This window comes from Aythya ferina (genome assembly GCF_964211825.1).
Source record: "Aythya ferina genome assembly, chromosome: 6".
In the NCBI taxonomy this organism is placed as follows: Eukaryota; Metazoa; Chordata; class Aves; order Anseriformes; family Anatidae; genus Aythya; species Aythya ferina.
The window spans coordinates 41,544,517-41,568,256 of NC_140303.1; the positions used below are offsets into that span (position 1 = coordinate 41,544,517).

General features: G+C 37.1%; 1 protein-coding gene across 4 annotated transcripts in view; it reads left to right on the forward strand.

The window, feature by feature from the left end:
- The window catches only part of PKP4 (plakophilin 4), an 88,639-nt gene that overhangs the window by 26,579 nt on the left and 38,320 nt on the right, over positions 1 to 23,740 (forward strand). For 3 of the 4 annotated variants that reach the window (XM_084524072.1, XM_084524074.1, XM_084524073.1), the window contains exons 3-4: positions 7,626 to 7,738; positions 20,064 to 20,098. In XM_084524072.1, the coding sequence (XP_084380198.1) occupies positions 7,626 to 7,738; positions 20,064 to 20,098 (148 nt within the window). The remainder of the gene's footprint in view (positions 1 to 7,625; positions 7,739 to 20,063; positions 20,099 to 23,740) is intronic. The other variant, XM_084524075.1, reaches the window with a different exon arrangement.

Below are 23,740 nucleotides of genomic sequence, written 5' to 3' on the forward strand. Positions count from 1 at the left end.
TTCCTCTCAAATGCTTGCCAGCCATTTTTATCAACTCGAACTACTGGAAGAAGCTCAGCTGAATTGTTCAATGCTCAAAATGTTTATGATTAGGAAAACATTTCAAAGTTAACCTACAGTTACTTCTTGATTTTTCATAAAGACAGTGACGTTCGGCAATTTAAGCAACTTAGCCTGTCCTGGTGCTACTACGTAGCATCACAGCCCTGCGTTCTGCCCCAGCCTGCTTCAGCAGCCACTCAGAACTGGTAGAAGTTGACGCTGCTGCAAGATGCTTCCCTTGCTGTGGCGTCAATGGCATCATCTCTCCTGGGTGTCCCAACTGCCTGGTCCAGGTATGGCAAGACAGGCACATGCTATTCAAAAAGAGTTCAAGAGTTGTTTTTGCTGCTTGTGACATCAGTGCTGATTCTTGGACAATTGTCACTAGAAAGCCTTCAGTTAACCGGTTGGACCTTCTGCCCTGTATTTAGCGTTTTAAATTAGCAGTATTTTGCCAGGTTTCAAATTACAATAGGGCAAGAAGAACAAAATTTTTATTTTTCAACATTGTAAATCTTGAGTGCTTATTCTCCTCCGTATTACTGAGGTAGAAAAGTTCTTGGTTAACAAAAATTAAAATGTTGGATCTCTGTAACATAATGCTATATATATATAGACCCTGAAGTATCTTCGTGAGTGAGGTCTCAACATCATTGCAGAAATATTACTGCTGGGCATTCAGAGCTTCTAGCTCTGTGTGGTCAGTCGTATTCACTACAATGTTGGCACCCCATGCGGGGTTTTTCTCTGCTCCAGAACCTTCAGCCTCCAAGAGCATCCACGGTTACAGAGCTCTGAAATTTGAGTTTTGGCTTCTAATCACGGAAGCTTGTCTGCCTGATGTCTGTCTGGTTGCCTTTCCAAAGCAAGTTGCTTTCTTCTTTCTTGAACCAGGTATACACTGCTTCTCCCTGAAAATAATGAAAGCTAGTGTTTTTTATAGCTTCATGTTAAGAAATATGGCCTGTGGTTTTGCAATGAAATTTAGCTTATGAGTACAAAATTGTTGTTTTGTGAGGTGATTAAGTAGTTACTGCTAAACAGGTGAGTAGAATTACATTTTTTTCCTCTATGTATTGAGTAATCTTGGAAAAAAAAATAGCTCTGGCCGAAGCATTGTAGTGTATGTTTCAGAAGATTCGGTTAGTACCAAATCTTTGGTTAGTATGGCAGTGTATTGGGTAATCTACGTGTATAACTTCACTGTGCCCTGCCCACATAGATGATGATCTGCAAATGAAAACAAACGTACTGATTATTTTGTTTGACTCCTGTCATATTGTCACAAGCCAGTGCTATAAAAAAAAAATAGTTAATTGTGATTTTTTGCTTAGGCTAGCAGCTTCCCGTGCTGCCAGCATTGTATGGGAGCATCCTGTGTGAGGGGATGGCTCCCACTCCTTTCAGAGAAGCTGTCTAGAGAAACAAATTCAAAAAGCTTCCTGCAATAAATAGTATGTTATATGATAGATAAACATACTGGTGGTAGGTGTCCATTCAGAGTGGGATCCCTACCCTCTTCCCACAAGTTTACTCCTAGTGTGTGATGTATTTATTTTAAACTTTTTTTTTTTTTTTTTTTTAAAAAAAAAAAAGCTTTTTTATTTTGGGTGCTCATTTTGTTTGTCCATTTTAATGGAACTGACTGTGGGGTCTGAAACAAAAGATAAAAAGGATAAAACAGATGTTCCAGCTATAAAGAAGGTGGCACCTCTAAAATCATCCATCTCTTAGGTATTTATGCAGGTATTTAAGACCTGCAATTACTGTTACAGATACCAGATTTAAGAAGAGACATACGTAAGTCAGCATCCATTGCTTCAAAAAGTATATTAGTTTTGTTACTTCACTGGAACCACAGTCTGAACGCATAAGAACGTTATTCAAATTTAAAAATGAAGCTGAATTTTCTTCTACTTTCACACAGTAAATTAATCTTGCTGTCACTTGCAAAATTACATTAGGTCTTCGTAGGTGTCAGAATGATTTTTAAATGGCAAATTAATCATAAAGGGAAATTCAGGCTGGATATCAGGAAAAGGTTGTTCACCGAGAACGTAGTCAGGCACTGGAATGGACTCCCCAGGGATGTGGTCATGGCACTGAGCCTGCCGGAGTTCAAGGGGCACTCTCAGATGCATGATTTTGGGATGGTACTGTATGGAGCCAGGGGTCGGAGTTGATGATCCTGTGGGTCCCTTCCAAAGGAGGGTGTTCGTTGATTCTATAAACCTTTGCAGTTCAGTGCACTGTGATATTTTTCTTAGCAGCAGATACACAGGTCATGAATAATACTATAAATGGACAACTGAGGGTGATGGTACAAAATCAACAGTGCTGAGTACCTCAGGTGAAATGGCCAAACATGATTTCTTGTTTTTTTCTATCATGTCTACTTTGCACAGTTTTTCTACTTTAGAACACTAGCGAGTTTTGCTTTTTAAACATAGCATAAATTAATGGAGTAAAATTTCTTACTACATTGTCAATTTGTTACATTCATGTTTTCCACACCCAAGAAAAATAGAAATATGGTACTTTGTTTTAATTAGCGTTTGATTTTTTTTGCAGCATGGGGAAAAAATAGCTTTGCTTTTTTGTTATGTTTATTTAAATTATTATTATCTTTTATTTAAATAGACAGTTTATTAATTTGGGTATTGTGCAGCTTCCTGCACTGATATTATATCAGTGTTCTTTTAAGAGAAAAGTTGTCTGTGTTCTGCCAGTCAAAACCAAATCATATGTTTTTCTAGACAGGGGTTACGCTCTCACTGAGATGTGATGTGAAGTTAAACAGCTAACTTTCAGCAGAAAAAGAAAAGACTTTTTCTTACTTCAGTGCTTTCAGCTAAACCTCACTAATCCTGATCTTTGTAATCACCTGAAATCCTCAAAAACCTCAGGTGATTATTGGTATTGGGTGGAGCTCTGTTCTCCAGATGAAGAATTTGAGTATGCTTTGAGGAATTATCAGGAAGGGTAGGGGAAGGATGCCTATTAAAACTGCAAAAAAGCAAGCACACCGAAATAACAAAAATACAGCATCTTACACTTGTGTTACCTTTAGATCCCTTTTCTCTGCTGCAAATATAGTATTTTCTGTAACTTACACCGTTATGCTTTAGCAAAGGCTTGTCTTGCATTGGTCGTTCTTTTAGTTTCAGTGGGGTTTTTAGTCTGAAATCTGTGATTTGATTTACACTTTACAAGTGTAATCACTGATTTATCTGATCTTAGTTATCTGGTTCATCTCTTAAACACCTTTAGGACAGAAATGTGGGATGAATTAGTTAACAAAGATGCCATCCTGTAGGTGCAAGGTCAGTTGACAACCCCAGAACTTATTTTCCCTCCCATGTGTCTGATTCCTACCATTGTAACTGTTGGAACTGTAGCTTTGTCCTATTTCCTTAGTCCATATTCCTTTTTAATTGATTTACTTTATATAGGCTTTCTAGAATATGTCAGCCTGTTTGATTTGGTAAGTCACTGTAATTTTTTTCCTTCTGGAATGCAAAATGACAAAGTAAAAAGTTGCCCAGAAATAACCTTTGCTTTATAAAGTGTTTTGCTGCAGAAATACATATGAACTGGTGTAGATCACAGAATCGTAGAATGGCTTGGGTTGGAAGAGACCTTAGAGTCCGTCTGGTTCCAACCCCAATGCCAGGAGCAGAGGTGCCACCCACTTCTGGCCCACTGCGCTCCGGCCTGTAGGAGGCAGCAAATTGGGTGAGTACTCAGATAAACGTGTATACATAGCATGTATGAAGCTCTGTAGGCTAGTTTTATTTCTGTTAATGCCTCTGCCTGTAATGAAAAGGCAAAGCAATAGAGATTGGCTGAGTAGAAGCAAATAATGGTTAGTGTATCTTTTGTTTTTATTTATCTAGTTAAAAGATCAGTAAATAACAAATCTGCAACCTGAGTCTTGTGTTCAATTTCATAGCTTAAATCAATGACATTACTTTTAAAAGTATTTAAACACCAAGATATGGGAAGGAGTCCTAGCCGCAGGGTATTCTTTTTATATTATCTCAGCAAGTGAGGAATGCAATACTGTTTGTTGTAAGTTTGTTACATGCTATATAATACATCATATTTTACCTGGGAAAAAGCTTGCCTTGCCTACATTTTCTTCAAAAGTTACAGAACTTCAACATCTGAACATTTTTTTTTTTTTTTTTTTGAAAATCTGGGCATTCCCCACTAAACATGTTAATGTCTGGCTGGAGAATTGTTTTTTGGATATGTGGCTCATCTATATTAACTGGAAAATAAATTCTCATTTATAAATGTATTTGCTTTTTTGGTTAAAATACTTCATAAATATTTTTTTTCCTCTCCAAAACACAAACTGTCCAAAAGAACAGAATGCACATGTACCTCTTTTGTATAACATGAAGTTACCTCATGCTAAGACCTGGTATCAGCCTCTGAAGGCTGGGTCTGTGCTATTCGATGCAGTTCCGTTTTGTACAAACCTTCCAATATTACCCATGCTTTCTAGTCCATATACAGGCCCATAAGATTTGCTGTGGTCCAAAGGTTATCACATTCATGATGTTTTTTTTTTTTTTTTTTTATCAGGTCACAGGACTAAAAGGAGTGTTAACTTTCAAATTCTGTTCAGAGGATGATTTTTAATAACATCCAAGTTTAGTACATATGTCCTAAAATGCTTTTTCACGTCTGAGCATTGGCTGTGCTAAGCATTTCTAACATTGAAGCTTGACAGTAAATGCTAGCCTAGTGGGAAGAGTTGCTTTGTCTTACACTGTAAATGAGCACTGAATTGCCTCCATCCACTGAAGATCTGGGTGGCCTGGAAAGAGTTGAAAACCACATCTACTTCCCCTGGCCCCCATGGTCTGCATGTGTATTTTTTGGGAGGGGCTTTACTGTAAATATGCAACTATTTCAAAATGAAAATGCTTTGTGCCATGAGGAAAGATCGTATGCTGGCATTTAGGGAAAGCTAGATGCCTATCTGTTTTTAGGGTTCTTTTGGTTATCCGAGCCCAAAACAATCAGAAACCATTTTAAAGTTATAAAATTTTACCCTAATAGATGATCGATCTTAAAATTTTGCTTGATACAGGAGCCTGAAATTGGGCTTGACCACTGCTGTCCAGTTAGACCTTGTCTGCTTTCAGCATGGGGTGTGCTGCATTTCAGGGCTGCTGTTTCTTGGCCATGCTGAAATCCATCTTTGTGTTTTCAAGTGTAACATTCTTAATATATATATATACTTATATATGTGTGTGTGTGTGTGTGTATATATATATATATATATATATATATATATATATATATATATAATGGATGTTCAGACTTCCAAGTATTACTTTGCTGATACTTGATTGGGGGGGGCAGCGCATGTGCATGAAGCGCAAGTGCATGAAGATGTACAGACCCACAGAATGTACTGTTCTAGTAAAATTTTCTTAGTGGAGCAATAGCAGAAAAATGCAGTCTTGTAACGTGGATGGGTTATGAAGTTGATCAGAGGGATGGAGCACCGCTCCTGTGAGAAAAGGCTGAGAGAGCTGGGGCTGTTCAGCCTGGAGAAGAGAAGGCTCCAGGGTGACCTTACTGTGGCTTTTCAGTACTTAAAGGGGACTTAAAAAAAAAAAAAAAAAAAAAAAAAAAAGTGGAGAATGACTCTGCTCAATCAGATAATGACAGGACAAGGGGGAATGGTTTTAAACTAAAAGAGGGGAGATTTAGATTGGAGGTTAGGAGGAAATTCTTCGCTCAGAGGGTGGTGAGACACGGGCACAGGTTGCCCGGAGAGGCTGTGGATGCCCCATCCCTGGAGGTGTTCAAGGCCAGGCTGGATGGTGCAGGGTGGTGTCCTGCCCATGGAAGGAGTTGGAACTAGGTGATCTTGAAGGTACTATCCAACCTGATCCTGTTTTATGCCTCTGTCCCATGGCAGTAGTGGGTAAGTTCATCATGTTGGAGGGAAAAAGCCTTGATGGACAACATTTAGAGTATCTGGAAGTATTCAGTTTGGTTATTGAGCAGCGAGAAGTATTTGGAAGTTTCTACAATTACTTGAGCCTTATGGGAGGGGCAGTAACTTCTGTGACACATCTTTAACTGGCCAGTTTGTTGTATAGTGCTCAAATCACACCTTCAGAAGAAGCTTTTTATTTTTGTTCTATTATTATTATTTAATTACAGAGCAGTTTCAGGAGCATGGCAGCTGCTGTTTGCCATAGTCTTTATTTGGCTTCCTGATGAAATCAGTGCTAATTAGCCTCCTATTTGGAGGCAATCTCATTGCAGGATTCAAGAGAAGAAACTTTATCCCTGTTTCTGCAAGGTGAATCTTGGTTTTAGAGTAGTGTTTAAGCACAGTTACTCGGACCTCTCCCCCTGGCTGGAGCTGAGAGGTGCAGAGAGGTTCTTGCAGACTGCTGGGAGCCACAGGTGCATTGCTGAGCTGCGCTTGCTCTTGCTGAACAGCTACACGAGCTGCAAGAATTAGAGATTTCTTTCAGGAGCCGTTAAGGAAAATAACGTATTTAAGCCCTGTTCCATGTAACTGAAGGTATGAAATAATTGTTTGCATTAACTACAGGCTGTGAGTGAAAGTGACTTCTGTGATATGGCAACTAATGTGTAATACAATGACATCAGATACATTTGGGGTGGGGGAATGCTCGTTAGTCATTTACTTTTTGAAATTAAAGGAATGCTTGTGTTGTATTTGACTTCCTTCAAAATTGATCTAATTATTAAATAGTGATGTGCATCTATTTTAAATAATATTGAACAGTTTATTTAACATGACGGGAATGGAGAATAACAAATTGAAAAATAATATGGTTGCTCTGATAGAATACTTATCTCTCATTAACAAAACCTAACCGTGGAGTAAAACTTCACAAATATCCCCTGATGACAGTACGGGTTTCAAAGTATTATATTCATTAAAAAAAGGTATTTCTAGATTTTCATAATACACAAAGATTTTTTTGTAGCTCCATGTATTTCCCATATCTTCCTGGGAGTATTATGTTCCAAAAGCTGTTCCAGATTTTATAAAGGCTGAGGTTTGATACTTATGACTGCAAAATATAACAAAAGCTTAAATATGAAATGGTGAAATAACACATCTGTCTGCAGCCAGTTTCAAATAACAATTTCTGTGGTTTTGAATATAGAAGTCAGAACATAGTATAGCTTAGGATTTGAAGTTTTGCAGTTGGAAAGGGTAGACTGCAATATTTTATAGTACACCTCTGTTATAAATAAAATTGAGGACCGACTTTGTAGGCACTAATTTTGTTAGATAGTGACAACATAAGAAGATACCAAAAATTTTAATTGTGGGAGGAATAAAATCCACAAATGCTTAAATACATTTTTCTTTTTGTAACAGGTGATTAAATTTGCGTGAACCACTGATTTAAAGAACCATTAAATTCCCCCTTTCATCTAATAATTTATTCCACTAAGGAGAAGTCAAAACAAGAAACGTGATTGTGATGAAACTGACTTTTTTCAGATTTAATCCACACCAATTTTTTAACATCAAGAATGCTTTTCTTTTTATTTTGAAATTTCAGGAGCTCCAATTTCAAAGACTTACCAGAGAACTGGAAGTGGAAAGGCAAATTGTGGCTAATCAGCTAGAAAGATGTAGGCTTGGAGCAGAATCACCAAGTATCGCCAGCACAAGGTACAAGTCCTGATGACTTTACTTTCATATGTCCCATGAGTTAAAGGGCTCCTTATGTCCTGTATACATATATTTCCACTGATAGTTGTTCACCTTCCATTAATATCCTAAGTACAAAAAAATGTAGATTTGCTATAAAGAGTTGTGAGACAGTTTTAAAAGACCTCTTTAATCATCGATTACATTCTCAGTCTAGGGTGTATAAAGCTTTAATTGTACTTTATGTTAAAGTTTGCTTTTAAGATTCAGCCAAAGAGAAATGCAGTAGACTTATAAATATTTGCATCAAACTAACAGTGCTAGTTAAATGCAGTAATCCTTACAATTCCATTTTTCCTGAATTAGCTGCCTAGTTTCATCCAGCTCTTCTAAATATACTTCCTCATTACATTTGTTTTCAGGGAATATCTTGCTGTAATTTTACTGTTAGCATATTTTAAGCAGTGTGAAACATGCCTGATATATTTAATGTATAATGATGATAACTGTAGCAAAGCATTTCATTAAAAGCATTTCATTAAAATTTCATTAATATTTTTATAGTAAGTATGATTTTTTTTTTCAATTCCTTAGCAAACTTTTAAACTCTTAAATGTATTTGGGTGTTTATTCATTTGAAATACGTTAAGTGATTGGTAGCTCTTGATTCTGAAAGCACTGATAACAGTGCGTTCTCTTATGAAACACTTATACCTGCATCTCAGGTTACAGCACATTTCATGTTGCCATGTATAGAGAGAATGTGCTCTGAGCATTATACATCTTTTTTCCTTGGTTACTGTTGTTGTTGTGATCTTTCAGCAGTAAATTTAGGTGTCATTTTGAAGTATTTCCTTCTGAGGTCATGATGCACATTTCTGCAAATTAAATAGAAAGTTGATCCCACAAAACCTTAAGAAATGGGACGTGATTATTTGCAATAAATAAATAATTTTTTAAAATCCTGTGTAGCAGCTAACACAGTTGTTTCAATACATCTTATTACTTGGCTTAAGATGTCATTTGACAATGTTGTTCCTAGCATGAGAACTTCTGTTTGAGAAACTTTGAAATATTCAGAAATATTCCTTGGACAAGATGACTGTTTTATACCCTTCCTGCTTGCCCATCCTTCCTCCAGATCCAAACATTTCTGCAGTTACAGTTCAGATTTCGGTTTTGAAAGCTTAAAAAGAAACCAATAAGTTCTTATGGAAGAATAAGTAGAAAGCCTCTATTATTATAATTTATGCCTACAGATACCTCTCATTCAGTCTTGAATCTCCTAATATCCGATTTCAGAGAATTTGCCTGAGCAGTATACAAGGAAAAATGTTTTCTGAATTTGCTGTATGGGGAAGTAGAGAACAAAGAGCACTAGAAATAAATAGCTTATCCCACAAATAAAATTGTGTAGTTTTTGAAGTAATGTACAATTACCGGCATCTACACAATGAGTTAGATACTATGCATTTATCATTTACCAAGATGAAAAACATAATTTATAGCTTCTCAGAGTCATTTGTTCTTTTATTTGCTCTTTATGGCTAAGCAATGTTTGTATGAAAAAGGTGGTGAAAGTGTAGGGGGAGAAAACATTAGCATCTAAATTGGTTTGTTATATATTTTGGTATGAGAACATCTGTGACTCTAGGTAAACTCTCGAAGCACTTGTTTTCAGGGCCATAAAAATTGTTTCATTTTTCTGTAGTTATTAATACACTTTCAAATAAAAATTAATTATAATCTTAATTTTTTACAGACACCCTTATCTTCTCACCACTGTTCTACTCTCTCTAATTTTTTCTTATCCCAGCTGAATCTAGTCTCATAAACATAAGAATGCTACACTATTTTTTTTTTTTTAAACTGAGGGACACTGGATTACAACTTGACTTACTCAAAACTTTGAGATGTGTGTGTCTTTGGTTAATATTTTGGTTTATTCTTTAATGTGGCTGTGCTTTTTAAGAGATGTGTGAGAAGCTGAAAGAAAAATTCCGAATTGGAATCAGATGCTTCCATTTCTGCATAGCTTCCAGTGGAGTTAGGGTTGTTGAAAGAATCAAAGTAAAACAGTAGCTTAGAGGAGTGTCATGGCAGACACAAATGCAACTGCAACACTTACACCTGTATTAAATATATATACGTGTGTGTGTGTGTATATATATATATATATATATACATACACGTATATATATATATATACAGCACTTTATATATATATAAAACTGTTTTAAGAAACTGGGTGATGTAAATGTCTTGCTAAGGCTGACAAGGTATTAAAAAACATGAAGAGGGCGTCTGAGGCATAGAGAAGCTTGAAAACTGAATGCTTTGGGGATGGTGAACAGCCTGCTCAAAGACACACAGGAAAGTTAAGCATCTTGGCGGCAAGATAATGTTTCTCCCAGACAGATACAAGAATTTTCTAATACAGCATTATTTGGGAGGGGGGCAGGGCAAAAGTGCAGTATAAGATGCATACCCTTCTTTATTTTTACCCTTTGTTCAGGCTTTCTGCCCAGAGCAAATCAACAATGCTTTGTTTCAAAGATAATGCTTTAATCTCCTTTAATGTGGTTAAAACGTTTGGGAGCATTTGATGTCAGAAGTCCAGCTGAAGGCTTTTTTGACTTCAGTGATGTGGCAATGCCTCTAACTTACCACTTCTAAACTGGTTTCTGGCAAAGCAGCACTGGCCTGGAGGTATTGCTGCTTGCCAAACAGACGCTGACCCCAAGTCACAGGTACATCCGTGGCAGTATGTGTCCATCTGGGTTGTTGCAGCTTGGGCTTTTAGCTGTTCTGTGCTTCAGTCACATCATCCCTTGAGCCAGCTCATCACCCAGTTGCACAAGTGCCTGCTCAAGAGAAGTCTCCTAACAGCTGGTGAGAGAATGGAGAAATGCAACATCAGTGGCGTAAACCAAGTTAAATCTCTGCAGCTAGTACCTGTGGCCTCTCATGTGGTCTTTGTGGCTGTGAGCATAGATGCTCACACAAGATGGAGCACACTCCATGCAGATGTAGGCATGGTCTGCAACTGTGCACCTGGAGGAATCTGTCTGGAGGTAGGCACCGACGGTGAGACTGCAGCCTACTGCTCACCTGAGAAGGACTCGTGTTGCTGAGGAATCGTTCATTCTGTTACTGCTAGTCCATAAGAAATGTGTTTGTTGCTTTGTACACATGAACAAAGCAAAACAAACTGATGGTACTTGCAGTTTATATTTGTTAGGCTGTTGCAAGACTGTGTTACAATTATATTCTAAATGCAAGCAACACATAGGGGTAGTAGTCGGCTGTTCTGCTCTCCAAAGGAGTATGAAAGTTGACAACAGCAGCAGATCCTCATGTACGAAGGATCTGTAATGTGGGTGGAGAAGGAAGCACTAGTTCAACTGCCCTGAATTCTAAAATGTTTTTATTTTTGTGTAGGTTATTGCCTGTTAAAATGCTTCCTTCTCATAATTATATTTATAAATGGGTATTGTCCTCAAGCTTTTCTAAGATATTTCATGCCATCCCATTGCATGTGAGTATTAAATATTTTTCATGCGTTACACACTACAAGATTGGAGATGGCAGCCTGGGAAAAACAATGCAAGTTTCAGTTTTATCTTTTTACCTCTTGTGTTGTGTTTTAACATGCACAAGTTTCTATGAGGAAGCCACCAGGCTGTTCAGCCTCCCATACAAGCCCAGATACAGACAGCATTGCAGCTCCCTTTCCATCTGCAGTGTTACTCAGTCGGATTCAGTTCTGGGCTGCCAGGTGTGTTGGAGTGCATGCTGATGCAGGTAGATAACAGTACGTGTCAGGGGTCAGCAGTCAGACTTGCTTTATAAAAACACATTGCTTAACCTCTCAGGTGGGAGTTGGCCAAATGACTCGCACACAGTCGATTCATCTTACTCTTTTCATGAGTTGCTGTGTGCAGCTCTTGAAAATTGAAGGTTTTGGGGAACCAAAAGGTTCATATTTGTTAATTTAATTGTAAAATACTACACTCGTAATAGCACAAAAAAAGTGACATTAGAGGCACACTAGACATGATCATTTAAAGAGTACGGGTCCTTTTGGCAGTATGGTAAACAGTCAAAAATTAACATTTCAAGTACTGAATATACTGAATTGATCAAATTTGAGTTGTAATGTGCCTACCTGAAGTCTTTTGAGTTTTGTAAAACAAAATTTATGTTTTAGCTGCTACGGTGGTTTATTTTCTTTGCTTTATGTACTGGAAAAAAGGGGTTAAAATACTATGTGCTCTTTCTGCAGTACTATAAATTATTCCAAAGTGATTCTGTAACATATTGCACTCTCTAATTGAGCACTGATCATTTTCTTTGAGATGAACATGTATTGCATTTCATGCTCATGTTCTTTTTTTTTCTACAAGTGGCAAAATGCTTGTAACAATTGTAAATAGGGCAAGTGGTTTTGCTTGAAAGTCAGCGCAAGTCAGCGCATCATCGTTTTGTGCTGGGTAACTTTTGTTCCACTTGAGGAGCAGTAATGGGCGAGACACTTCCAAATGGTGCACCGCCCCCGTGCTCCAGGCGTTCCAGGGCATGCAGCAGCAAGTTTGTCCCCACTGCGCTGACCTCTGCTCACTCATTATTCTTACAGAAACTACTTTGTTGATATTCATGTTCAGTTGTTCGTATGACACATCCTGTTTCAGACTTTCCAAAAGGTGTATTTGAAATTGCTTGCATACGTGATGTCACCAAACTTTAATGGCACGTTTTAAGCACCATGAAGTTTACCTTTATAATGAGTATGTGCTTTGAGGGGGCATGGGGACGGGGGTGTTAGGTAGGAATTTTAGTTATTTGTTTATATACACTAATTTTACGCTTACTGGAATTTGAAAATAAATCATTTGAAGACCTATATTTAATTTAAAAGAAAGAAAAGATATACTTTAATTTTCTTTGTTGCAGAGCTTCAGTGCAAAATAATCATAGAATCATAGGAATCACAGAATGGCTCGGGTTGGAAGGGACCTCATAGATCATCTGGTTCCAACCCCCTGCCATAGGTGGGACACCTCCCACTAGGTCAGGTTGCTCAGGGCCTCATCTGGTCTTGAACACCTCCAGGGATGGGACATCCACAATCTGTGCCAGTGCCTCACCACCCTCCAAGTGAAGAATTTCCTCCTAACCTTTAATCTAAATCTCCCTTCTCTTAGTTTAATACCATTCCCCCCCATCCTGGCATTATCTGATTGAGCAGAGTCGCTTTCCATCTTTTATAAGTCCCCTTTAACCCTGAAAAGCTGCAGTGAGGTCACCCCAGAGCCTTATCTTCTCTAGGCTGAACAGCCCCAGCTGTTTTCATAAGAGAAAACCCCAACCTTTTTTCATAAGAGAGGTTGGTCCAGCACCTTGGTCAGGATTACACACATCCAATACTATTTATCTGGGTAATGAATAATTTCAAATTATGATGTCCTAGTTGATCATTGTAAAGCTGTCGGAAGAAAAGTTGAGGCACATTGTAGTAATGTTGCATTTATGATAACACTTTAGAAAAAATGATGATTAATTACATCAGTAGTATTTAGCTAGGAACTACTTACGTTAGATAAAACAACCAGATATCAGATCCCTTCATGGTTGCTGATGTGAAACGTTTTGGAGGGAGTAACTCTCTGTTGCAGAATGAAGGAATGAATGTCCTTTTATCAGAAGTTGGTCCGTGTCATGATTGTTTTAGACCTCACGTTCTTATTCAGTGTATTATAAATCCTCTTTCATCTACTTGTAAGGTTTCTATTCTCTTTATTACAAATAATTGCATATAAAGGTATGGTTTTTATTTTAATACTCTTCAGACTGTAACGATATTTTGTGATTCTGATTTCAGAATGTAAGAATGGATTGTGTTGGTCTTGTTTGTTCTCCTGTAGGTTTAAAAAAAAAAAACAAAAATAATAATCTCATTGAATGTCTCTTCCTCTGTCAGTATCATTTGATTATACTCTGAAATGTCCTTACTTTAAAATTGTCTCAGGAAATGAACTCATTTTTCTTATCTTCCATTTCAGCTATTTCCCTTGTAGAAAGAATAACAAGACCAGAACCATTAGTTGGTGTAACAACATTAACAATTTTTTCTATATTTTTCATGTTTTCTTCAAAACCTACATTCTAGTTGCTTTTTTATTGTACCCACATCCACTGATGTCTCCTGCTTGTATGTTTTCTTACTTGCTACACGAGATTTTAGGTTTTCAGGTCTTATGGCTGTCCTGAGAATGTAAATATAACAAAAACCACGTTCATAGGCACTTTCATTAGTGGTTAAGTTGGACATAAAACCTCTGTCGTATATGAGCTGGTCCAAATATTCCCATCTTTGCCAGTATCCATTACATTTCTTGTCATAATGCTTCCCATTCAGTCATCCAGGTGTTTAATAAACTAATCTCATTTCCAGATTTCAGTAGTCTATGCAAAGGTTCTTAAACACTGCTGCTAGAAGTAGTCCCAGAATTTCTCTACAAATGTTTTTTGACATTAAAAATAAGTGTTGTTTTTTTTTTTTTAATTTTGTTTTGTTTGTTTTGGTATGAGCAATTTTCTAATCCTATAGGTGTGGGGTTTTTTTTGTAGTTGTTTTTTTGAGTTTATCATGGCTAGTCAGTTATCTTAAATGAGTTTGTCATAGGCTTTGCAAGAAATTTTTGAACATGTAAGTAAATAGATAGAAAAGAACGAAAAGCAGCAAGCCTGTTCTGTTTTTAGCCAAACAGCTGAAGTAGATTAAAGATGTAGGCTTGTCTTTTCCAAAAGTTGTCTTGGCTTGCGGCTGTCATGGAAGCTCGAGTGTTTTTAATCGATTTCAAGTAGCTAATTGAAAACTCAAATATTTAATATGGTCAATATTGCCTTCTGCACCTTCTAAAGGTAGCACTAGAAAAGTAATCATTTACAATGAGGGACTGATGTGTTGCACTGGTAACAACTGAAACACCTCTTTAAGCTCCTTGAGAATCCTTTCCTCTAGGAGTCTATATTTAGTTTTAGCACTACATTTTTAATAGTTTGTCCCTAGTGAGGAACCACTTGGAGTGGTTTGGAGATTTTTCCATCAACCTCTGAGGATGATTGTTTTTAAGTATTCACTTAGATCTTCTGTGGTGTTCTCTCTTTCCTTTATATGTATGCTTTTAGCTCATTGTGAATGAATATGATTCTCTATGGTTTTTTATCTGATAACCAAAGCAAATAAGGAACTCGTTCTCTTTTTTCTCATGGCGCTTTGCGTAGATACTGTTTACCCAAGCAAACAACAAAAAAGTAGAAAGAGATAACTGAGATTTATGTATTGAAAGTTTTTAAAATTTATTTTACATTCTTTTGCTTTTTACTCAACTCGTAAATAATGTTGCATTATACTTAGGAGCAGAGGTAACAGCAGCCTACATCTTCTTACTTTCACTCTTGTGCAAATTCTTCTGTGCCAAGTATCAGCACACAATATCCAAGTATTCCATGCCCAGGACTTTTGTAAGTCTTCACATTCTCTAGCTATTCTTTCTGAAGTGTAGAGTCTTCCGCAGCATTTCTAGGTCATCAAAAGCTATTAAAATTTTAGACAATGCAATATATTAGGTATTTTATGAGTTGTAGTTTACCAAATGTCTTCAGGAAGCATTATAGAGTTCCCTACTCTAACATCTAGGACCTGAAGAGTCACTATATGACCAATCAACCCATCATTTAATAAGTCTTTTTAAGATGCTTAGCTTAGTGAGTGGGAGAGCTCAAAGCAAGTAACGAGATACAGAAGGCATCACTTCAGGCCTGTAATGCTGAATACCATGTCTTTCCTTTGGCACTTCAGCAGTGACACTCAGGCAGCATCAGCTGCTTGTTTAACAGTGCAGAGTATGCTATCACTTGTCTTGAATCCACAGAAATTTAAGAAGGCTGATTTTTGCATTTCTACACTGAAAATAAACGAAAATTGTGAACTTTCTTGTTACGCCTCTGGTGTTCGTATTTTGGTTTGTTTTCTGTGTATGCAGACTGTAAGCATTTCTGAAGATCTGTCAAAGCTTTTGAATGCCAGTAGAACTGGGGAATTTTGCTTTTTATGCATTTTGATTGCTGGTTTTCAAATATTAAAAAAGAAATGCAGTTTATTGGTGAGGTGGCTCTGCTGATAAATTGAAGAGCGAGCTACATATGTGAATGTTTACATTTTTATCCAGTAATTGACTGAGCTTTGAATTAGGATTGTTAGTTTTCCTGTGAGCAGTCAGCTCCCACAGACCGAGACACAGTAAGTGACCGTCTGCCAGCTGAGTCGAGCAGCTTGCGCACACTGCCCCGAGCTCTGCTGGGCAGTGGTGATGAGCCAGGAGGACGTGTTATCCACTCAGCCGCTGAAAACTTCTTACAGCTGAAGCTCTGGAAGGGCGGTGCGTGTCGTAGTAGCTACTGCGGTGTGTTGTTCACCTAAAGCAGTACCTGAAGGACGGTCAAACGTGTGAGACCTCTGCATTTTGAATGAGTGGTGCCCAGCGCAGGCAGTGCCCCGCTGCAGGGTGGCTGTGCCCCGCCGTTCCCCTGCAGTGCCGGCCGGTCTGTGTCGCTCCTCTGCATCGGGATTCAGCCTGCAACAGCGTCCTGTGATAGGTGGCCAAATTTGGGTGTAGCCCCCAAGGGGCAGCTTCCCAAATCCTACCCAGAGCTGTAGTGCTCGCCTTTATCAGCGGAAGATCTGTCCTGGCAAGTCACAGGACCGCTTGCTCCTCTTGCACTTTGGTAGGTGCCTATAGTACTCTGCAGAGTGGGTGCGGGAGTTCAGCTGAAAAGCTGAGGACTGGAAATTAGCTTGAAAATTTATCTTTAGTTATAATATTTGTGAAAACTTATGCTCACCTCTGTCATCAAAAATATGGAATCACATTGTACTGATTTTGGTGGTTGCTAGTTACTAGTAATGTGTGTTACAGCCTATGGATTTTAATATATACCCCTCTTTTTATTTTTCAAATCTGCCTCTGCCAAGAATTTCCAGTTATCTACATCTTTAAGCCTTCATACTGCTTATAACTGTGAATGAATTCTTGATGTAGATACTTAAAATTGAAGATAAAAAATAGGTAAAACAAAACATTCTGTCTTAACAGATGCTTAAATTTGGACTGGTATCTCTGGCTAAGCAACAAGCACACAACCCTGTGAATAAACCATTCCCTCCCCTCCCCCTTTAATAGTATAATACTTAACAAAAATTAGAAATCTACAACTTTCTTAAATTTTTGTGTTTAAATTAAAATTAAATTTAAAAAAATAAATAAAAAATTAAATTCGTACCGTTTTCATCCCAGGGATGGGTACTGTAAGAGATTTGGCTGAACCAGCCAGTTCTGCCTTTGAAGTGTGGCCAGGTTGTTAAACTGCCATAGCTGTTTGAGATGAATGTTCATCACCTTTTCTAACTTTGAAATCCAAAGCTGAAAAGTGTTTATCTGACAGCTATTGCTTGAAGAATGTAAAATGGAGCTAGTGATACTTTGTATGTTTTGTCTCACAATGACTTCATATGAAACCTTTTCCCTTTACGGATTTTTTTTTCCAGACTAGCAGCTAGTTCAATTTTGTGTCTACAACATAATAAGCTTTGAAATAAAACTGTAAGGTGTCAAAGAAATGATCTGAAATTAAGAAAGGGGTTTAAAAGAAATGCACATACTTAGGAAATAGCAGTAAGAACAACACCAAGAAAGCAAAGGATCCTCAAAATGAATCGTGGAATCACAGACTGGTTTGGGGTGGAAGGAATCATCTTAACTATTGTGTGGGGACATCTTCCACTAGACCAGGTTGCCCAAGGCTGCATCCTACGGGGATTGGGCATCCATAATTCTCTGAACAGCCTCACTTACGCTCAGAGTAAAGCATTTCTTCCTAATGTCTAACCTAAATCTACCCTCTTCTAGTTTAAAACCATCATCTCTTGTCCTATTGCTACATGCCTTGATAGAGGGTTTCTCCCCAGCTTTCCTCTAGGCCCCATTTAGGTACTGGAAGGTCTATAAGGCTGGCTGCTATAAGGTTTCCCTGGAACCCTTTCTTCTCCAGGCTGAACAACCCAAGCTCTCTCAGCCTCTCCTCTCAGGAGAGGTGCTCCACCCCACTTAGCTTTGTGGCCCTCCCCTGGACCCGCTCTAACATGTCCTTCTTGTGCTGGGGGCTCCAGAGCTGAATGCAGCACTGAAAGTGGGGTCACACGAGGGTGGAGCAGAGGGTGACAATCACCTCCCTTGCCTGCCACGCTCCTTTTGATGCAGCCCAGGATATGGTTGGCTTTCTGGGCTGCAAGCACACATTGCTGCCATGTGTAGAGCTTCTCATCACCAACACCTCCAAGTCCTTCTGAGTGTTGCTCTCAATCCATTCTCTGCCCAGCCTGGATTTGTGCTTGGGGACTGCACCAGCCCAGTGCAGGACCTTGCCCTTGGCCTTGTTGAACCTCATGAGGTTTGCACAGACCCATCTCTCAAGCCTGTCCAGGTCCCTGTGGATGGCATCCCTTCCCTCCACTCAATCTCTCTGTCCCTGTCACCAATAAAGATGCTAAGTAATACTGGCATCAGTGCTGACCCCTAAGGAACACCAGGGGTTGGAATATATTGATTTCAGGAAAATCTGTATGCCTCTTCTGTCTTCAGTAATATATGTCACTGTTATCTGAACTTAAGATATCCATACCTCTCTACTCTTCCTTGAAGGTAGAGAAGCCTTGCAGAGAGGTCCTGACTCTATGGTGGATGCTCTTTAAGTCTTTCTAGGTCTCTCTTGTACTGGGGTCCCAGAACTGGCCACAGTACTCCAGGTGCAGCCTCAGCACTGCTGAACAGAGTAAAGAGATGCTGTGAGATGAGCCAGGAGAACCTCCATGTGGAGTTCTTCACCTGTAACTTTACACACCAAGTTTCAGCCTAGTAAACTATCCTGCTTTATGTGCTTTGTAAAGAGAGAACAAGCATAGCATCCCAAAACACTCTAAAATTGGCCATTCGCTCTCATGGTCTATGATGTATAGTAAAAATTTTGATACTGCCTGGCTGGCTATCAGATGCTTGAAGCTTGAATTTGAATTCTTAATTTCTTTGGATTTTAGTTTAGTTTGTGCTAGTATGCATGTTTAATGCTCCTATACGCAACTCTATTGTCTCTCAAAAAAGTTCCTTGATGATTATTTCATGTTTACTATTTTACAAAATATCTGGTAGCGGTGATTTTGCTGTGCTAAAATATTTTTTATAATTGGTAGCTGTGGTAGAAAGATAAAATAAATAATACTAATTCAGTAATATATGCATCTTATCCAACATCACAGTTGCATGCTGATACATAGACAAAATCTGATGGAGTTGCCCGTATTTTCTTCTGAATAGATTTTTGTTTGGAAAATACTAGCTTATAATCATTACAAAATGATTTAATACTCCGAGTTTGATAATTGACATATAGAGCAAGGAGATAGTGGAAAAATGTAATAATATATGGATGAATTTTCTATCTGCAGAGTAGTGCATTAGTACTGTATCAACATGTGAAAGAATGTCTTGTAGCAGAAACAAAATGGTTAAGATAGTTTTGTGTAAAATAACAATTTGAAAAAGACAATCTTGTAAAATAGTTGTTTCTTAAGGCATCTGTTTAACCTTGATAATGGAAATACCTGTTTGTGCTTAGCGGTCGACACGTTTTGATATGTCAGATGTCTTCACTTCTTACCATATACAAGGGATCAAAATTCCCTCTGGAAAACTGGGAAGTGACACAGTAGTAATATCTGCAGGTTCCATTTCTGTTCATTTATTCAAATTGCATTTTCGGAGATTCAAAATGCTCTAGAATTGTAATTCCCAAACTTTTTTGCTAGACCCTACCATGAGCCATGAATGCTCCTGTTTTTGAAGTTGTTTGCTTACTGCTAATCATATGCACATGACTGTGAAATTCTACTTTATACTATCTTATTTATATCATCACACCTTAAATAAGAAGTGCATATCATAAGACATGCTCTTACCTGTCCTGTTGCAGAGAGGTCACGCTCATTGATAATTTACGATACAGTGAGTTAGAGGGAATTTCCCATGATAAATAGAAAATAAAAATCAATAGCCAAAGGTTGAATTGTCAGGTATAAAGAGCTACAGAGTATTATTTACAGGGGCTATTGAAACTTTGCTGGTTTTTGTACAATTTTATATGTTTTGGTTTTAAAAATATGTAAAAATAAAGAAGAAATTCAAACTAGATACGTGGTTCTTTTTTGTGATAACTTTTTTTCTTTCTGCAGCTCTACTGAGAAGTCATTTCCTTGGAGATCACCAGGTATTATCTTTTATGTGTACATTTTGCTTTAAACCTGCAAATCTGTATTTTCTTGGTATTTATTGCATGTTTTGATGTGAACTGAACATTAGCAGCAGCACTATGTACCTTTTTCAAATATCTTTTCTAAAGTAATATTAATATACTTCCTCATGTGCAGACGTATGTGTTCCTTTGTTACTGTAAAAGGTTAATTTGGCTTAAATACAGATAGTTGCAGGTACTTTCCTTACATCTTTTTGTGCCTTTTGAATTTTTGTGTGATTTTGTGAACAACAAAAGCCTTGTATATTTACAGTTAATTAAAATTAATTTTGAGTCTTCCTCTTGGTAGGTGAGGATCATGGAAAAAATACTGTTCATCTTCAGCTTGAAGACTTTTTTCCTTTTTACAGTTATTATGTAACTGAGAGATCCTCCAAGAAAAAACACTCTCAAAAAAAAGCTTTGCTTCTCTTTTTATATCTCAGGATATCCTGAACTTACTTTCCAAAATGAGAAAAATTAGTCTCATAGTACTTCTACATTTACTCTTGAGTATATTAGGTGAAAGTGGATAGGACTGTATCTTTCAAGTGACATTCAACTCTATAAGCCAGAAGGATCAGTTAGAACAATCCAATGAGATCTTGCCAGATCAGAGCATTTAACCAGTGAGGTTGCTTGCATCAGTTAAAATATTTCATGATTGAAGAGTCAATCTCTGAACAGTTGGTAGTCCTTCAGAGTGATGAAATGTATATGCAGAAGTCCTCACCACACAGCAGAACTAGAAATAGGACTTCAATTCCCTCAACTACTTTTGTGCTCGATTGTGGTTTTTTTTACTTCAATCGTATACCCTTGAAAGAATACCATGTTAATCAAAATGAGTTGAATGTAATAAAAATGCAGTTAGAATTTTAGGTAGCTTGTTAAAAGTTTATCAACTAAGTTCTGCACAGTGTTAAATATCTTTATGTAAGTATGTATGCAGTTTTAAGAACTATCCAATATTTTGCCTTACAAAGAATAACACATCATAATGATCTGCGTGTTCACTGAAATGTATTTATAACTATGATAATTATGACTACTTCAGATAAATCCATCTCTCACATTATCTTCTTTCCTTTACCCCGTATGTTTTTTGGTTTTATTTAGAGATTAAGCTTTTAAACCCCATGTAATTGTATTTGCATGGTTTCAGTTGCTGTAACATTATCATCTCTGTTGATGTGAGGCACTTGTATTAGCTTTTTTTCCTTTCTTTTAAGTCTAATGTTCTCAACAACCTATTTTCCATGGTATTTAGATTTTGCTAATCATGGTGGTGTTTTTTGGGGTATTCTTCTGAACTATTTTTAAACAGAAATTGAGCTCGTTTTTTTCATGTAATTGAGAAATTACTATTTCTTTATTAATTTTTTTCATTCTGAATTTTTTTTTGTGTCCTTTTTCTTATATTATTTCCCTTGGTTCTCTAATGTTCCAGTGGCAGTTCACAACTGGTAAAGGTATCTTCTAACAGATCGCAGTCTATGTTACTGATTTTGCTAAGCCAATTACATTCCATTTCTTTATTTCCTCCACAGTTTTTCCTGAAGCTTATTCTTAATCTAATGTTTTTTCTCCTTGACTTTCTATTAATTTGTCTTTTTCTTTCTTTCATCTATCCAGTTCTCATTTTTGTCTTATCCTTTATCTCCTCCTATTTCTATGTTTCTTTTCCTTAAAAATCTCCTGCTCACACCCCTGCTATGAAGTCACTTAACATTTGGCACAATGGCAATACTTAAGAGAGAACAGGTCCAGGAAGTCTAGGAATGCACTTACTTTAGAACAGGATTCATAGTCAAACTATCATAAGTTACAAATATATTTATATCAAATTTCAGTTTAAATAGTGTGTGCATTAATCCTAATTGAGATGTATATTACATCTGTGTGTATTTAAAGTAAGGCTTTCCTAGAGTAATTGCTCAGAAGTGTACATGTTAGTATTTTTTTGATTATAATTTAAAGTGATACACATTTCATTTAATGTTCACCTTTACGTTGTGACTATAGGATGATGGTAGGTTTTACTTACATTTCTTTAACAAAGCTCAAAAGTGAATATGTGACTAGATGATGCTTTACCAACTGTGATCTTAAAAATACTGAAGTTAAAGATGAACGAAAACACTTTTTTAAAATCACCAGGGTATTTTCCTGACTTGGAGACAGCAGTTGTCAAAAGACGTCAGCAGGTGTTGTGATGTGACCTTAGCTTGAAAGTGCATCAACAGAAGTATACAGAATTTTTAACAGAAAAATAACATGATGTTGTTTCGCAGGTGCTTATAAATAGAATATTAGATCAGTAGCCATTTATAAAAAGGCTATTATTTTATTCGGGGCATTCTCCTCATGATTTATAGTAGCAGAGAGAGAGAAAAACAAGTCATTTTATTGTGCTTTCTTGCTTTTGTTAGAAAGTCTAAACAATCTTTATTTTTTTAGCACTGTGAAAGCATTTGCTTGGTGGCAAATGTGTGATGGAAGTGAGATTTCAGTTTAGATCTCTGTCTTAGAAACATCTGTGTGGCATCGAACAATTGAACTTTGTTCTTCCTATGTGTTTGTCCCCACATTGGTTATTTGTCAGTTTGAAATTGATTTTATATTATGTAACAGCCAGTAAGCAAAATAACAGAGCCTTGTGTTACTTAAATGAAAAAGACTGAAGATTAAAATATTGAAGTTGAAGATAATTATAAAGTAGTTTAAATTACTACCAGTCCCTGCAAGTCTTTTAGTCTAAAGAACATGTCATAATACCCACTGATGTCCATCATGATCTGTTACCAAGTTAATGTAGCAAGAGCTGTGAAGAGTTATTTCAGTGTTGGTTCTCCATATCATTTCTAGGGACACTTTTGATGAAATTAATGTATGTAATAACACTTATTAAGTCGTAATTAAATTTGGTCATAATACTCCTATTGCAGTTAATTGATTTAGTGTCAAATTAAACTAGATGGTTTTGACCTAAGAATGTGCTAGTCCCAATTAAGCATGCTGGCTGCCTGTATTTGTAAGATGCATTGATTTTATTTTATTTTTTAAATCTGATATTTGAACAGTGTTCAAGCATTCATTATAATACCAACTAACAAGTAACATTTTTAGTATGGGAGTTCAATTACTGCACAAATATTGAGACACCAGCATTTTGTGTACGGCTATTATTACCAGCTATTGGTAAAATTCAGAGTATTTCTTTTTTGGCTTCTTAGGTAAGAATACTCTGTCTATATTTTGGAAATCCATTTGAAGCATACTGTATATAACTGTCGTAATAAAGAATTTCTAATAGCTTATCTGTGGTTTTCTGCGTGTTTTTTTTTTTTGTTGTTGTTGCTTTGTTTTTTGTTGTTATTTTGTTTTGTTTGTTTTTCATGAGTGCAACTAGATTTTATATCAGGTAGAGAGTTTTCATTATCGATTTCATAGAATTTTTCAGCCCACTTTCCCATTTTCCTCCTCTATCACTAGCATCAAGTCTGCACACTCCTGGTTTTGTAACATGCTGTTATATTCATTTTCAAAGAGCACTTAACGGGTTTCACTGTCTACAGCTCACAACTTTTGACGTGAAACATTTGCAGAAGTTTTTAC